This window comes from Thalassophryne amazonica, chromosome 20 (genome assembly GCF_902500255.1).
Source record: "Thalassophryne amazonica chromosome 20, fThaAma1.1, whole genome shotgun sequence".
Lineage (NCBI taxonomy): Eukaryota > Metazoa > Chordata > Actinopteri > Batrachoidiformes > Batrachoididae > Thalassophryne > Thalassophryne amazonica.
The window spans coordinates 39,218,186-39,235,931 of NC_047122.1; the positions used below are offsets into that span (position 1 = coordinate 39,218,186).

The window sequence follows — 17,746 nt, forward strand, 5'->3', positions numbered from 1 at the left end:
CCTATACAGTGGTCCCTCGGTTATCACCGGGAGTTTACGGTTCTAAAAATAACCCGTGATAGGCGAAATCCGTGAAGTAGTCAGCTTTATTTTTTACAATTATTCTAGATGTTTTTAAGGCGTAAAAACCCCTCACTACCACACTTTATACACTTTTCTCAAACAGGCATTAATATTTTCCTACTTTCCTCTCCCTGTGTAAACACTCAAGTTAAAACCTTAGTAGAAAAATAAGACCAACCTGTTTTCAGGCCCAAACACTTTGTTTGAGAAATGAAAATAGAACATTTTCCTATAAATAATTATGATGGCTTTTAGAAGTAACAAATTAATTTTAACGATCAACCTCGTAGGTTGAACACATAAGAAATTATTAATAGTGACTGACCAGTATTTCACAGTACCTCTGATCGCGCCTCTTCGTCCTGGCGCCGCTCCGCTGTCACGTCTTTTTCCACTGAGTGACACCTCGGTGCAGGTGTCTTTTTCCGAGTGAAGAACACAGTTATGGGTAGTTGTTGCCGCTCTTTTTTCTTCTGGGCGAGAAGATTCTTATAACAGGCACATGCAGAACACAATGCACGTGCTCTCCCCTTTGCGGTGCCGCGACCCGGCCTGCTTGATGAGAGCAGAACACAATGCGCTTTAAAAAAAAAAAAAAAAAAGCATGCAAATTTGACTAAAAAATCTGCGAAACTGCGATGGCCCGCGAAAGGTGAACCGTTTATAGTGAGGGACCAACTGTAAAGTGACAGCTAGTTATTTTAATGGGGAAACATGTTGTTTGGAAACTAAATGGCTACATGCTTGACTTATTTTGGGTCCTCTATACATAGGTGCTCTGTGCAGCACACACATAGGGTCTGTTGGAGAGGGACAGAGTCTTAAAGCCATGGCCATATTCCTGATGGGCCCCTCCCTTCAGAATGGGTGGAGGTGATGAGCAGCAGCTCTTTTCCACTTAAAGCGACAGACACAGGAAACGACAAAAGTTTATGGCCAGCAGGTGGCCTTTTTGTCATAAGAGCTTGAGAATTAAGCTGCTCAAACTGAATTGCAGCAGACATGCATTTGATTCTCCAACTACTGCGCTGTTATGTAGTTGTGCCCAAAAACATGTAAAAGTGTTCAGATTTTTGTTGCTTTTTGTTTCAGTAATTGAATGTGTAAAGCCATTACGTATTCTCCTTTATATTCTTCACAGTGAAAGGTTTTCATAACTGTCAGAAGTTCTTGAGTGGTTGCCCACTGACCTTGTGGTTTGATTGTGTCTCTAACTAGTGATTCTGATTAATAACCGCAGATGACAAGTTTCCATAAAGGAGCAATAAAGGATATTTTTAGAAAAGAAACGGTTGAGCTAATTAAAGGTCCTCTGCACATAAAGAGATAAATGTCTGCTTGTTTTTCCTCTCTTATTTAGGTATGGTATCTGGTGGACCCCAATCCAAGTTGTGTCTTTGTCCTGAAGGACACCCTATAGTTGGCCAGCAGCTTGCCTGATTATTGGTAGGGAGCTCTTATTTTACTCTCTCTACGTCTTCTAAATAAATGGAGAGTGAGTCTGCCCATTGTCTTCTTGTGACCTTAAGATCTGAATTTCAGATAAGTGGTCTAATTTGTACACTTCAACCAAGGCAACACTGTGGAGAGAAAAAAAATTATGGGTTGTCCCAGATAAGTGATCTGACCACTCAGACCTCAGTCATTATTAATGGGCTAGATGCCCAGGAATGGCTCATATAAACATAATGTCAGTGTGCAATCAAAAGAACACACTTATTTTAATCTATGACAAGGAGGTTATGTTTCACCCGAGTGTGTATCGGCTAGTTGGTTTGCATTGTCACCAGGGTTATTCAGAGTTCCACAGAATGAAGCTGTTAATTTTTTTTATGCAGATCCAGAGACAGATCCAAGAATTCAGCATTTACAGGTTTTTTTTTTGTAAACTTAATGTAATTGAGGGACTTGTACAAGGAGACAAACACAGCAAACGCTGATTGATCATTGTGGGAATCAAACTAGGAACACCAGTTGCTGGACCACATGTGATGGGCGGACCATCTGAACCAGGCACTAGTTTCAATTTACGTTCAGCTCTCAGTTTGTAAATGTTTGTTACAGTGTAAATTGTTTGTAAGTGTGAACGCACTTGGGCTAAATGTCATACAGGTCCTTTATATTGGTGTTGTAAGTGTACGTAATAAGAATCTTTCTTCTATCTGGTTTTGTGATGTTCAATAACTGAAAAACTGTCCCTTGTGTGTTCAGTATCTAATGTCTTCATCTTGTCGGCCTTGTACACGAGAGCACGTCTGGCCTGTGGTAAGGTTTTAAAACAAATTGTGACGATTGTAGTGCAAATTTAAGTTAAGCTGCACTTAAATAAAATTTGTGACAATATTTGAGAAAACTCCAATTTTTATTGTTAGTGATGAATCTTATTTGCATAAGTATTAGAGAAACTATTAAAACAGACTAGGTTTGCTTTCAAAGTTGACTATTTGTTGTCTTACATGAAGTGACAGCTACCTGCATGAAACAGTTTGATGTGACCTCCAGACATCTGCACAGTTATTAAAGATTGTTACCTTCACTCTTTATACCCGTTCTAACTGATAACAATGTTACTGACTGACATTAAAGGATCTCATCTCAAAACATGATAAAATGCTTGCTTACACTTCACAATAAGGGTACATTAAATGACATTAGTTCATGCAGTGATAAGCATGAACTAATAGTGAATTAATGGAAACTGATCTTTAGTAATATTACTAATGGTGTTCAGTCTCTATAAATGATTGAATACATGAATTAATACCTTATTTATCATGAACACATTAATAAATGATTGGGATGATTATCCCTATTGCTGTTTTCATTAATGTTCCATTTTTTTTGTGTAAGCCCTGTAAAATGTTGGTGAAAGCTCTCTATAGTTGCATGTAAAACACTTTATGTTGTTAATAATACTTTTCAGCTTCCCTTTGTTTTGTGGAATTGTTTCTAGGGTACGATATCCGAAACGACAGGATTGATGCTTCATATTTTTAACTTGGCAGTGCTGCTGATTTTTCCTGCAGTTACTGTGCTCACGGTGCCTTCCATGACCCCAGGTGCATGTGACACACGCCACATTTCAGCGTTTGCCTGCTGAAATTGCTTGCTTTTCTTTGTTTTTTGTTTTGTTTTTTTGGTCTCCAAACTGAACATTTTAGTACATTTTTGATGTTTATCTTTATCTCATTTGACTTTTCCACATAAACAAATGGTTTTGCAGACATATTGATTTTCTGAATGTTGAAATGTGTGTTTTATATGTGTGTGTGTGTGCGCACGTCAGTGGGTGGCGTGATCGCCTTAGGAATCTACACTGTCCTCTTTCTTAAACTGTACTCATATCGGGAGACCAACAGGTGGTGCAGAGAAACCAGACAAGCCACGGCCAAGAGACTGACACGATCACACTCATGTAAGCATCTGAACAGCTCACACACACAAAATCAGCAAAATATGCGAGCTTGTGTTGTATTTCGCTGTGTGAGGTGCTATTGAGCAAGGCAATGATCCCTTTTACAGCCTTTTATCGGAGCTGCTTATTTACCAGCAGCCAGCTTAAGACTAAACAGGCTTTTACTTAAAGAAGGGTTTTTAATTTTTATTATGTCCATCAAGGACGTAATAAAATCACAGGTGTTTATTTGTCTGTCTGTCTGTTAGCAAGATTACGTCAAGCTACTACACAGATTTTGATGAAATTTTCAACACGGATACATATGAGGCCATGGAAGAATACATTCAATTTTGGAGGTGATCTGGATCTGGATTCTGAATCAAGTTTCACTTCATATAGATTTTGAAGGATTACATCAAAACTTCTTGATGGATTCTCACCAAATTTTCACCACTGAAAGATATTAGACCATGGAAGATTCCATTAAATTTTGGAGGTGATCTGGATTCTGGATCAAGTTTCACTTTATACACTCGTTGAAGGTTTATGTCAAAACAACTTCACGGATTCTCACCAAATTTGCATCACAGATAGATATTAGGGCATGGAAGACTCCACTGAATTTTGGAGGTGATCCGGATTGTGGATCAAGGTTCCCTTTATATAGGCTTTGAAAGATTCTTCACAACAACTTCACAGATCAGATTCTTACCCAATTTGCACCACAGATAGATATTAGGGCATGGAAGACTCCACAGAATTTTAGAGGTGATCCGGAACCGGATTGGCAGATGTCATAAATCTGTTTGCTCTTGTTCTTTATTGTTTTCCTGATTTTTTAAAATCAGTGTTTTAACGTGCTTGCTTTGTGAAGCATTCTGTGATGTCTTATCTGTGAAAGGTGCTATAGAAATAAAATGTACTTACTTACTGTGGTCATGCTGTTAGTGTCATCTAGTGGCTGCAAGCAAACAATTATGAAAGTAGAAGTGAGTCGTGAGCGGATTCAAACTTGTGATGACTTTCTTTGCTGACTTTCGTGAAGACACACAAAGAAATGTTATTTTAATGTTGCAATGATAATGAAAATGGTTCCACTGGCGTTGAAAAATGTTGATGTAATATTTTATAAAGTGAGCATATGAGAATGTCATTGCCTGATTTTCCATGGTGCCTGTTTTAGGTCCATCTGTGGCCCCAGTTAAATGGTTCAACGCTTCATGCTGAGGTTTCGTACCCGGGTAACGTGACTCACAGAGGTAAGCAAATAATCCCAACACCTGCATTGATTAAATCTAGATGTAAATCTGTGTTTAGTATAAACACAGAGCAGTTGATCATTTAAACCTGGGGTGGGCAACTTGTTCCAGAAAGGGTTTGCATTAATTTACACAAAATTGCAATTATTTCCCCTTAAAGACATCAGACTGGCCGCATTTTCCTTCATGCACATCTTTATATATTTTGCTACAATTGTGTAAAGTTCGACTGATCTAATGTTTAATTCAGGGGTGGGCAACTTGTTCCAGAAAGGGCCAAAATGGTGCAGGTTTTCTTTGCAGCCACTGACTCCACCAGGTGATTTAACTGATTTACTGACTCCATCTGCTCAAAGTGATACTAATCAATGAAGGAAAATGCTGCCAGTCTGATGTCTTTAAGGGGAAATAATTGCAATTTTGTGTAAATTAATGCATTCTATGATTTTGATTCTCCTCTCCTAAGCAAGATCCATATGATTGCGTACATGAAGAAAATAATATCAGTCCAACATCTTCAATGGGAGATAAATTGTGTAGCTTTCATTTGAGTTTCCAGGTCCACACCAGACCAATAGTCCAACATTCCTCAGGATACAAAGCTGGAAAGAATCTGAGAAACAGTATTCGAAGTTGTGTGTGTAAACATGCACACTGAGCAGCTGGTTTGAACATTTCCCTTCAGACATGTACTACTTTGTGTTTGCACCGACCCTCTGCTACGAACTCAACTTCCCACGGTCACCTCGAATACGCAAGAGGTTCCTGATGAGAAGACTCTTTGAAATGGTGAGCGGGGACATTTTAACAAATCACCCACAGACACACGTGGACACACGTCAGGTTGTGACTTACTGTGTGTGTGTGTGTGTGTGTGTGTGTGTGTGTGTGTGTGTGTGTGTGTGTGGTGTGTGTGTGGTGTGTCAGCTTTTTTTTCATACAGTTGTTGGTGGGATTAATACAGCACGGTACATGTGGCACACAACTACACAGCCAAACATTCAAGCAGATGTCGTAGGTTTTGAAATGTTGATTGTTTATTTATTTGCGTCATTTTCAGTGGATGGTTCCCACGATACAGAACTCGATGAAAACCGTTCCAGGTGTGTACACTCACACACACTATGAAAAAGGACGCCCACATTTGTCTTACTTTGGAAGGAATGCGGCTGCTTACGGTTTGTCTGTACTAAAACTGTGCGTTTGGACACGAGTGATTCTTTCCAGAGTAACGGTGAACTTACACGAGCATGCCTGAGACTCACGCAATAGCACGAACCTGCTGTTCACAGTGGGTGGGAATGCCCTTCTTTGCTCTACCGGCTGCCAAATGCTCTGCGCTGGATGCTGTGTATATAAAATAATTATTTTATGGCAGATTAATCATCCATCCATCCATTTTCTTTCGCTTTATCCGGAGTCGGGTTGTGGGGGCAGCAGCTCAAGCAAAGCCGCCCAGACCTCACGATCCACACACACCTCCCCCAGCTCCTCCGGGGAAACCCCAAGGCGTTCCTAAGCCAGCCGAGAGATGTAGTCCCCCCAGCGTGTCCTGGGTCTTCCCCAGGGCTTGCCCGGAACACCTCTCCAGCGAGGCGTCCAGGGGGCATCCGGAAAAGATGCCCGAGCCACCTCAACTGACTCCTTTTGATGTGGAGGAGCAGCGGCTCGACTCCGAGCTCCACCCGAGTGACCAAGCTCCTCACCCTATCTGTAAGGGAGCGCCCAGCCACCCTGCGGAGGAAACTCATCTTGGCCGCTTGTACTCGCGATCTCATTCTTTCGGTGATGAGCCAAATCTCATGACCATAGGTGAGGATCGTAAATCGAGAGCTCTGCCCCCCTACTCAGCTCTCTCTTCACCACGACAGTCCGATACAGCGACCGCATCACTGCAGATGCTGCACCGATCCGTCTATCGATCTCACGCTCCATCCGTCCCTCACTCGTGAACAAGACCCCGAGATACTTAAACTCCTCCACTTGAGGCAAGGACACTCCACCGACCTGAAGAGGGCAAAGCACCTTTTTCTGGTCGAGAACCATGGCCTCTGATTTGGAGGTGCTGATCTTCATCCCGGACGCTTCACACTTGGCTGCAAACCACCCCAGTGCACGCTGAAGGTCCTGATTTGACGAAGCCAGCAGAACCACATTGTCCGCAAACAGCAGAGACGAGATTCTGTGGTTCCCAAACCAGACCCCCTCTACACCCTGGCTGCACCTAGAAATTCTGTCCATAAAATAATGAACAGAACTGGTGACAAAGGGCAGCCCTGGTGGAGGCCAACATGTACTGGAAACAGGTTTGACTTACTACCGGCAATGCGAACCAAGCTCCTGCTGCGGTTGTACAGGGACCGGATAGCCCTTAGCAAAGGACCCCGGGCCCCGTACTCCCAGGGCACCCCCCACAGGGTGCCCCGAGGGACACGGTCGAACGCCTTATCCAGATCCCCAAAACACATGTGGACTGGTTGGGCGAACTCCCATGAACCCTCGAGCACCCCGATGGAGTGTGTAGAGCTGGTCCAGTGTGCTGCGACCAGGACGAAAACCACACTGCTCCTCCTGAATCCGAGGTTCGACCATTGGTCGAATTCTCCTCTCCAGTACTCTGGAATAGACTTTACCGGGCAGGCTGAGGAGTGTGATCCCCCTATAGTTGGAACACACCCTCCGGTCCCCACCACCCCCATCTGCCAATCCAGAGGCACTGTCCCCGATCGCCACGCAATGTTGCAGAGGCGTGTCAGCCAAGACAGTCCCACAACATCCAGAGACTTAAGGTACTCAGGACGGATTTCATCCACCCCAGGAGCCTTGCCACCGAGGAGCTTTCTAACCACCTCGGTGACTTCGGCCTGGGTAATGGATGAGTCCGCCTCTGAGTCCCCAGTCTCTGCTTCCTCTTCGGAAGACGTGACGATGGGATTGAGGAGATCCTCAAAGTATTCCTTCCACCGTCCGACAACATCCCCAGTCAGGGTCAACAGCTCCCCACCCTGCTGCTTCCGCCTCCTGAGACGCCGGACGGTTTGCCAGAATCTCCTCGAAGCCGACCGATAGTCCTCGTCCATGGCCTCTCCGAACTCCTCCCAGACCTGAGTTTTTGCCTCTGCGACCGCATGGGCTGCGGCACGCTTGGCCTGCCGGTACCTGTCAGCTGCCTCCGGGGTCCCAAAACAAAGATAAGTACAAAGATAAGTAGGACTCCTTCTTCAGCTTGACGGCATCCCTTACTTCCGGCGTCCACCACCAGGTTCGGGGATTGCCGCCACGACAGGCACCAGAGACCTTGTGACCACAGCTATGAGCGGACGCATCAACAGTGGAGATGGAGAACCTGGTCCACTCGGAATCCATGTCTCCAACCTCCCCCACGATCTGGGAGAAGCTCTCCTGGAGGTGGGAGTTGAAGACCTCGCTGACAGAGGGTTCCGCCAGTCATTCCCAGCAGACCCTCACGATACGTTTGGGCATGCCAGGTCTGACCGGCTTCCTCCCCTCCCAGCGGATCCAACTCACCACCAGGTGGTGATCGGTCGACAGCTCTGCCCCTCTCTTCACTCGAGTGTCCCAGACACATGGCCGAAGGTTAGATGGTACGACTACAAAGTCGATCATCGACCTCCGGCTCAGGGTGTCCTGGTGCCACGTGCACTTATGGACACCCTTGTGCTCGAACATGGTGTTCATGATGGACAAACTGTGACTAGCACAGAAGTCCAACAACTGAACACCACTCAGGTCTCACTGTCGCCGCCCACGTGGGCGTTGAAATCCCCCAGGAGAACAATGGAGTCCCGAGTCGGAGCGCTATCCCCTCCCAGGGACTCCAAGAAGGTCGGGTACTCTGCACTGCCGCTCGGCCCGTAGGCCGAGACAACAGTGTCCCCGACCCAAAGGCGTAGGGATGCGACCCTCTCGTTCACCGGAGTGAACTCCAACACATGGCAGCTGAGCTGGGGAGCAATAAGCAATGCGATCCCAGCTCTCCACCTCTCCCCGTGGGCAACTCCAGAAAAGTGGAGCATCCAGCCCCTCTCCAGGAGTTTGGTACCAGAGCCCAAGCTGTGAGTGGAGGTGAGCCCGACTATCTCTAGTTGGTATCTCTCAACCTCCTGCACAAGCTCAGGCTCCTTCCCCCCCCAGCGAGGTGACATTCCACATCCCAACAGCCAGGGGGCTGTGAGCATGGACCCGGCCGCCGGGCCACCCGCCCTCGACCGCCACCCAATCCTCTCTGCACCCGACCCACATGGCCCCCTCTGCAGGTGGTGAACCCATAGGAAGGCGGGCCCACGTCGCTCTTTCGGGCTGAGCCTGGCCGGGCCCCATGGGCTAAGGTCCGACCACCAGGCGCACACGCGCGAGCCCCAACCCCAGGCCTGGCTCCAGGGTGGGGCCTCGGCTTCGCCATACCAGGCGATGTCTCAGTCCTTGATTTTTTTTTTTACTGGTCATGGAGGTTCTGAATGGATTAATCATTTTTTAAATAATTTTTTTTCTGCAAATTGGCCGTTGAAAACTGCTCTAATCACTTCCTGAATTACAGAGGAGGCTGCAGCCGTAGATGTTCGCACGCGCGTGCGCCTAGCTACCTGCAGTAAGCATTTTGACCCATCTAAAAAGGTAATTATTTGTCATGTTTACATTGTCATGGCTTGGTAAAACAGTTGCGTGTTCTTTCCTTCTTGTGTGCAGCTGTTAAAGTATGTTTATAACAGATTTAACTTCTTGTTATAATCCTTCAGATGAGCTGCGCTCTGATGCGATCCGCTGACATCACCACTCGCTCTGTTCACTTCTTTACTCCACTTGATGAGCTGCAGGGAGTGTTGGAGATAGATCGCACCACATAGCACGGCATTTGTGTGTGAAAGATTTTTTTGAACATTTCAAAATTCTCTGTGCAATAGCACGCACCGGCGCCCCACTGGCATCCTGTCTACACCCATTAAAGATGAGCTTACTATCTAGCACGACACAGGTCGTGCTATTGCATAAATAATCAAAGGCATGCTTGTGTCAGTGGACCTGAAGAAACAAAAATACTCGGGTGAACTGAAAACATTTTGTTCCTTGTGTCACTTGCAGGAAATGAATTTTTCTCGGATGGTGGAGCGCCTGTTGAAGCTGGCTGTGAGTATCACAATATGTATCCTCTTGTAATATTTTGTTCTGGGGAAATTTTAGTCGATCTTTCTGCACATTTAGTCTATGACCCTGACGCCAATTTGACCTAACGTTACCGCTTAAGAGGACTAATTAAGGATTAAACTACGAGGAGCTGTGCATTATACGGTCGGAATGCACGACGCAGAGTCTAAAACACCGTAATAATGCACGGCTTCGAGTTGTTTAATCCGTTTATACAATGGTCCCACACAGTGAGCTAACACACAAATATTTATTTAACAGAACTTGATAAAAATGTGTGAGTATTTGGGACTATTTTATGTTTTCTCTCTGATGCACTTACCGAGTCTGTGGGCTCGCGCCGCAGTGGGCCACTCACACCGCCCCCCTCTCTGCTGAGTGGAGCTGTGGCAAACTGGCAACAGGTCCAGAAACTATGCTCACTGTTTTGATGTGGAGCCCGCAAGGATAGAACCATTCTCTTCTTCTTTCCCGTCTTCAATCTTGTCCAGTTCATCCGATGTTAAATCTTTACACCATTGCTTTTGCTGTTCTTCTCGTCTGCTCTCCTCCTCTTTCCATTCCTCAAACATTTTATTTTGGCCACAAATATTCAAATTTGCTTGGAAATACATGTTTTATCGCGTTTCTGTCATTCACCTGTCAAAACACAGCTGATCTGCACCAAGTGATTTGCGTGTTGCTATGGTGACAATCAGAGCGGAGTGATTATAACAGTGTTTAAGTCGCCGAACTACGTGTGCATATATACGAAAATAATGCACGCCAGTTAGACATGGAATTCTCACTGACCATGGTATAAACAACACTTAAAATCCAGCCTCTGTTTCCCAAGACCTGCACGAAAAATGTATGGTGGACATCACAGGGTGGTGGTTATGGTCAGGTAGGGGTCAGTGAAGGATTACACAAGGGTATATATTTAAAGATGCTCAGGGACTAATTGCTGACTGAGTAACAAATACAGAACACTTTAGCACAGGTTAAATTAGGGGGGTGGTGGAGGATTTTTGGAGCAATTGCATAACAAAGAACTTCATAAAGTGACACCATTTTGAACTAGGAAAGCAAACCAACCACCATGGATTAGAAAAACTTGGACATAATGAGACCTTTGATCATTTTTACCAATAGAGCCGCACACCAACCACACTGGGTCTTCACTGATTTATAATCGTATGTGAGGAAACCTGTTCTTATTACATAATACCTTGCTCTTGGATGACCTACATTTGAATCCACATTGCCCAAAGTGCAACTTTTGCTAAATCTGGTCATGGATTTAAAAAAAAAAAAAAAAAAAAAAAACTTCACACAGTGGTAAGATGTCTGGGAAGGAAAATTATTCCAGTCCAACTTCTTCAAGAGGTGATTTTTTTTTTTTTTTTGTAATACCTCATTTGTCACTTGCATGTACAGTAGTGTTCAGAACAATAGTAGTGCTATGTGACTAAAAAGATTAATCCAGGTTTTGAGTATATTTCTTATTGTTACATGGGAAACAAGGTACCAGTAGATTCTCACAAATCCGACAAGACCAAGCATTCATGATATGCACCCTCTTAAGGCTATGAAATTAGTAAAAAAAAAACGTAGAAAAGAGGGTGTTCAGCTGCTGCTGATGCTACAAACTCAAACTATTATGTTCAAACTGCTTTTTAGCAATCCTGTGAATCACTAAACTAGTATTTAGTTGTATAACCACAGTTTTTCATGATTTCTTCACATCTGCGAGGCATTCATTTAGTTGGTTTGGAACCAAGATTTTGCTCATTTATTAGTGTGCTTGGGGTCATTGTCTTGTTGAAACACCCATTTCAAGGGCATGTCCTCTTCAGCATAAGGCAACATGACCTCTTCAAGTATTTTGACATATCCAAACTGATCCATGATACCTGGTATGCGATATATAGGCCCAACACCACAGTAGGAGAAACATGCCCATATCATGATGCTTGCACCACCATGCTTCACTGTCTTCACTGTGAACTGTGGCTTGAATTCAGAGTTTGGGGGTCGTCTCACAAACTGTCTGTAGCCCTTGAACCTAAAAAGAACAATTTTACTCTCATCAGTCCACAAAATATTCCTCCATTTCTCTTTAGGCCAGTTGATGTGTTCTTTGGTAAATTATAACCTCTCCTGCACGTCTTTTATTTAACAGAGGGACTTGGCGGGGGATTCTTGCAAATAAATTAGCGTCATACAGGCGTCTTCTAACTGTCACAGCACTTACAGGTAACTCCAGACTGTCTTTGATCATCCTGGAGCTGATCATTGGGTGAGTCTTTGCCATTCTGGTTATTCTTCTATCCATTTTGATGGTTGTTTTCCATTTTATTCCACATGTCTCTGGTTTTTTTTGTCCATTTTAAAGCACTGGAGATCATTGTAGATGAACAGCCTATAATTGTTTGCACCTGCGTATGATTTAATTTAATTTAATTAGCTTATAATGCGCCAAATCACAGCAAAAGCTGTCTCAAGGCGACTTACATAAAACAAGTCATCATAAAATTGAATAAATAATTAAAATGAATAAAAATTCAAATACATAAATAAAAACAGCAGTAAAAGAATAAAACAAATAAAAATAAAAACTATCCATAAGAAATACAATAAAAATAGGTTTTTAAGTCTTGACTTAAAATGTCCACAGACTCAGACTGCCTCACGGTCGCAGGAAGACTGTTCCACAGGGTGGGTGGCACGATACGAAAGGCTCTTTGATCTGCTGACTTCTTCTTCACCCTGGGAACACAGAGAAGTCCTGCATTCTGCGACCGCAAAGCCCGGGCCGGCACGTAGAGTTCCACCAGATCAGCCAGATAAGATGGCGCCAATCCATGAACAACCTTATAAGTCAATAACAAAACCTTAAAATATGCTCTCCACAGAGACAGGGAGCCAGTGCAAAGATGCCAAAATGGGTGTGATATGTTCAGACCTTCTGCTACGTGTCAGAAGTCTGGCGGCAGCGTTCTGAACCAGCGTAAGACCCCTAATGCTGGACTGTGGTAACCCTGAAAATAGAACATTACAATAATCTAGTCTAGAAGAAACAAAAGCATGAATCAGGGTCTCAGCATCAGCCATGGACAGGATGGGGTGGATCCTCGCTATATTTCTCAGATGGAAAAAAGCAGTCCTAGTAACATCCCTGATGTGGAGGTCAAAAGACAACGTAGGATCAAAAATTACCCCAAGGTTCCTCTTTTTGTCCGTATGATGTATGACACAGGAATCCAGGCTGAGCGCCAGCTGGTCAAAGTGATGCCGATGTCTCGCTGGACCAAGAACCATCATTTCAGTCTTATCAAAGTTTAAAAGTAGGAAGTTACTAGACATCCAACTTCTCACTGATAGAAGACAGTCCTCCAGGGATTTTATGGGAGTGAGATTTCCCGCAGTTATTGGCATGTACAACTGAGTATCATCAGCATAACAATGAAAGGCAATCCCAAAACTCTGCAGTATACGCCCAAGGGGTGCCACATACAGGGAGGAAAGCAAGGGACCTAAAACAGATCCCTGTGGAACCCCAAATCTCATGTCAGCAAGGTCAGAGGTAGTGCCATTATGCAAGACACATTGAGAACGAAGAACGACTGGACAGATATGACGTCAACCAGGCAAGGGCACTTCCAGTAATCCCACAAAAATTCTCCAACCTATTGAGCAAAATATGATGATCCACCGTATCAAACGCAGCAAGCAATAAGTTTTCCCCTCTCCAATCAACTTTTTAATCAAACTATGCTGTTTTTCTGAACAATGTCTTGAATGTCCCATTTTCCTCAGGCTTTCAAAGAGAACAGCATGTTCAACAGGTGCTGGCTTCATCCATAAATAGGGGACACCTGATTCACACCTGTTTGTTCCACAAAATTGACGAACTCACTGACTGAATGCCACACTACTATTATTGTGAACACCCCCTTTTCTACTTTTTTTTTACTAATAGCCCAATTTCATAGCCTTAAGAGTGTGCATATCATGAATGCTTGGTCTTGTTGGATTTGTGAGAATCTACTGAATCTACTGGTACCTTGTTTCCCATGTAACAATAAGAAATATACTCAAAACCTGGATTAATCTTTTTAGTCACATAGCACTGCTATTATTCTGAACACTACTGTATAAAGAGACATGTTGGGCTCTTAAATATGGAGTTTGACCAGCTGGTTAATTCAGGCATTTAATCAGAAATTATTTACTACCACTGATTTATATCATGCATCAAACCGGTGTCCTGTCCTGGGTGTACCCCGCCTCACGCTCTATGACTGCTGTGATAGGCCCCAGCCCCCCGCGATCCTTAACTGGACTAAGCGGTTGAAAATGAGTGCGTGTGATTTATATCAGTGGTAGTAAATCATTTCTGCAGCTAGTGTGGCATAGCAGGGTGTCAGTTTGTGAGCTTGATCTCAAAGCTCTAGGTCCTATTTGTCCCCCCTCTGCCCACAGCTGGTTCAGGTCTGGGGTTCTTGATGAAAAGTGCTGATCAGGTCTGGCTGGAGCAGAAACGGAGACTAAATGTGCAGATCCTCTATGATTAGGACTGAGGCGTGCCGGTAAACTCGGCGTGCTCAGATAACCTTTGGAACTTGTATCGTGATCTGCTCTACTTTGCTCTCACAGGTTCCCAATCATCTTATTTGGTTAATGTTCTTTTATTGGTTCTTCCACTCCTGTATGAACTTTGTGGCAGAGCTGATGCAGTTTGGGGACAGAGAGTTCTACAGGGACTGGTGGTGAGTAGAGAGGCATTACACAATAAGACATGAAAAAAACACAGATTGCAATTATAACCCCCTATTACAATAAAGTTGGGACATTGTGTAAAATGTAAATAAAACAGAATACAATGATTTTCAAATCCTCTTCAACCTATATTCAATTGAATACACCACAAAGACAAGATATTTAATGTTCAAACTGATAAACTCTGTTTTTGTGCAAATATTTGCTCATTTTGAAATGGATGCCTGCAACACATTTCAAAAAAGCTGGGACAGTGGTATGTTTACCACTGTGTTACATCACTTTTCCATCTAACAACACTCAGTAAGCGTTTGGGAACTGAGGACACTAATTGTGAGTGTCATGATTGGGTATAAAAGGAGCATCCCCAAGAGGCTCAGCTGTTCACAAGCAAAGATGGGGCGAGGATCACCACTTTGTGAACAACTGTGTGTAAAAATAGTCCAATAATTTAAGAACAATGTTTCTCAACGTTCAATTGTAAGGAATTTAGGGATTCCATCATCTACAGTCCATAATATAATCAGAAGATTCACAGAATCTGGAGAACTTTCTGCACGTAAGCAAAAAGGCTGAAAGGCCAACATTCAATGCCCGTGACCTTCAATCCCTCAGGCGGTACTGCACTAAAAACCGACATCATTGTGTAAAGGATCTTACTGTGTGGGCTCAGGAACACTTCAGAAAGCCATTGTCAGTTAAGACAGTTCATCGCTACATCTACAAGTGCAAGTTAAAACTCTACCATGCAAAGCAAAAGCCATACATCAACAACATCCAGAAACGTTGCCACCTTCTCTGGACCCGAGCGCATTTGAAATGGACAGATGCAACGTGGAAAAGTGTGCTGTGGTCTGATGAGTCCACATATCAAATTGTTTTTGGAAATCATGAATGTTGTGTCTCCAGACAAAAGAGGAAAAAGACCATCCAGATTGTTACCAGAGCAAAGTTCAAAAGCCAGCATCTGTGATGGTATGGGGGTGTGTTAGTGCCCATGGCATGGGCAACTTAAACATCTGTGATGGCACCATCAATGCTGAAAGGTACAACCAGGTTTTGGAGCAACACATGCTGCCATCCAGGCAACGTCTTTTTCAGGGACGTCCCTGCTTATTTCAGCAAGACAATGCCAAGCCACATTCTGCACGTTACAACAGCGTGGCTTCATAGTAAAAGAGTGCGGGTACTAGACTGGCCTGCCTGCAGTCCAGACCTGTCTCCCATTGAAAATGTGTGGCGCATTATGAAGTACAAAATACGACAGAGACCCCAGACTGTTGAAGAACTGAAGTCATACATCAAGCAAGAATGGGAAAGAATTCCACCTACAAAGCTTCAAAAATTAGTGTCCTCAGTCCCCAACGCTTATTGAGTGTTGTTAGAAGGAAAGGTGATGTAACACAGTGGTAAACATACCACTGTCCCAGCTTTTTTGAAATGTGTTGCAGGCATTCATTTCAAAATGAGGAAATATTTGCACAAAAACAACATTTATCAGTTTGAACGTTAAATATCTTGTCTTTGTGGTGTATTCAATTGAATATAGGTTGAACAGGATTTGCAAATCATTGTATTCTGTTTTTATTTACACAACGTCCCAACTTCATTGGAATTGGGGTTGTAACATTAATGTTTGAGGGGGAAAAAATTAAGATAATTTGTTTCTCAGTGCATGCTTAAATCAGTAAACAAAGTGGATATGTTTCACGCTGTATATTACGGTGGGCAAACTCAGAAGATTTTGTGCTTTTTCTGAAACTGCCATTTTCAGAAGCGTGCTGCACGCTTCCTGTTTTGGAATGAGGCTCCAAGTAGATGGACATCTCATCTGCTTAGCAGCCATGTAAATTACTTTTAAATTGTTTGTGGTTGTAGAATAATGGTAGAAATGCATAAAACAACTGGAAATTCCAGATCCTGACAATTGTTTTGGGCACTTAGATTTCAATGTGGTCCAGGTCTGACTACAGATTTGTCCACCTTCGCATAGTATGCAAACATATGCACAGTGTGTATTGTAATCATATATAAGCATTTCTCAAGCAAATAATTTTTCATGGTGTTATTTGTTTATTCACTTCAGGAACTCTGAAACTGTCACTTATTTCTGGGCCAACTGGAACATCCCAGTTCATAAGTGGTGCCTGAGGTGAGCAATGAAATCCTGCAATACATTGTAAGTAATGTGTACTGCTAAACTGAGGATTATTTCAGAAACAGACTGTACACTTTGCATAAATGCTTGATATATGCAGTAAATTATTATTTTTTAAATCAATGTAATTGTAGTTGGAATGGATTCAGCAAGAAAACAGAAAACACTTAATATTTCCTACACAAATGTTTTACATGCTGAATGCATTCCAAACCAAAATTACATTGATTGTTGAGTTTGGCATGACATCTACGAGGTCTGTCAATAAAGTATAGGTCCTTTTTATTTTTTTCAAAAACTATATGGATTTCATTCATATGTTTTATGTCAGACATGCTTGAACCCTCGTGCGTATGCGTGAGTTTTTCCACGCCTGTCGGTGACGTCATTCGCCTGTGAGCACTCCTTGTGGGAGGAGTCGTCCAGCCCCTCGTCGGAATTCCTTTGTCTGAGAAGTTGCTGAGAGACTGGCGCTTTGTTTGATCAAAATTTTTTCTAAACCTGTGAGACACATCGAAGTGGACACGGTTCAAAAAATTAAGCTGGTTTTCAGTGAAAATTTTGACGGCTGATGAGAGATTTTGAGGTGATACTGTCGCTTTAAGGACTTCCCACGGTACGAGACGTCGCGCAGCGCTCTCAGGCGCCGTCGTCAGCCTGTTTCAAGCTGAAAACCTCCACATTTCAGGCTCTATTGATCCAGGACGTCGTGAGAGAACAGAGAAGTTTCAGAAGAAGTCGGTTTCAGCATTTTATCCGGATATTCCACTGTTAAAGGAGATTTTTTTAATGAAAGACGTGCGGACGGATCGCAGCGTCGGCTCGCAGCCGCCGCGACGCTCCGCCACAGGAAAAACACCTCTGTTGGAAGCCTTAAGGACAAGTTGAAACATGTCCAGCTGTTAAACAATTTCTCATATACTCACTCCACTGAAAGCCATC

The 17,746-nt window shown here is 43.5% G+C and overlaps 1 protein-coding gene across 1 annotated transcript in view; it reads left to right on the forward strand.

Annotated features, from left to right (window-relative positions):
• The window catches only part of LOC117501682 (diacylglycerol O-acyltransferase 1-like), a 40,809-nt gene that overhangs the window by 14,665 nt on the left and 8,398 nt on the right, over positions 1-17,746 (forward strand). Inside the window, 13 exon segments of the mRNA XM_034160637.1 lie at positions 1,424-1,509; positions 2,275-2,333; positions 3,017-3,122; positions 3,350-3,478; positions 4,644-4,657; positions 4,659-4,719; positions 5,405-5,509; positions 5,649-5,683; positions 5,777-5,809; positions 5,811-5,822; positions 9,820-9,864; positions 14,524-14,636; positions 16,733-16,798. Coding sequence (XP_034016528.1) covers positions 1,424-1,509; positions 2,275-2,333; positions 3,017-3,122; positions 3,350-3,478; positions 4,644-4,657; positions 4,659-4,719; positions 5,405-5,509; positions 5,649-5,683; positions 5,777-5,809; positions 5,811-5,822; positions 9,820-9,864; positions 14,524-14,636; positions 16,733-16,798 — 864 coding nt within the window.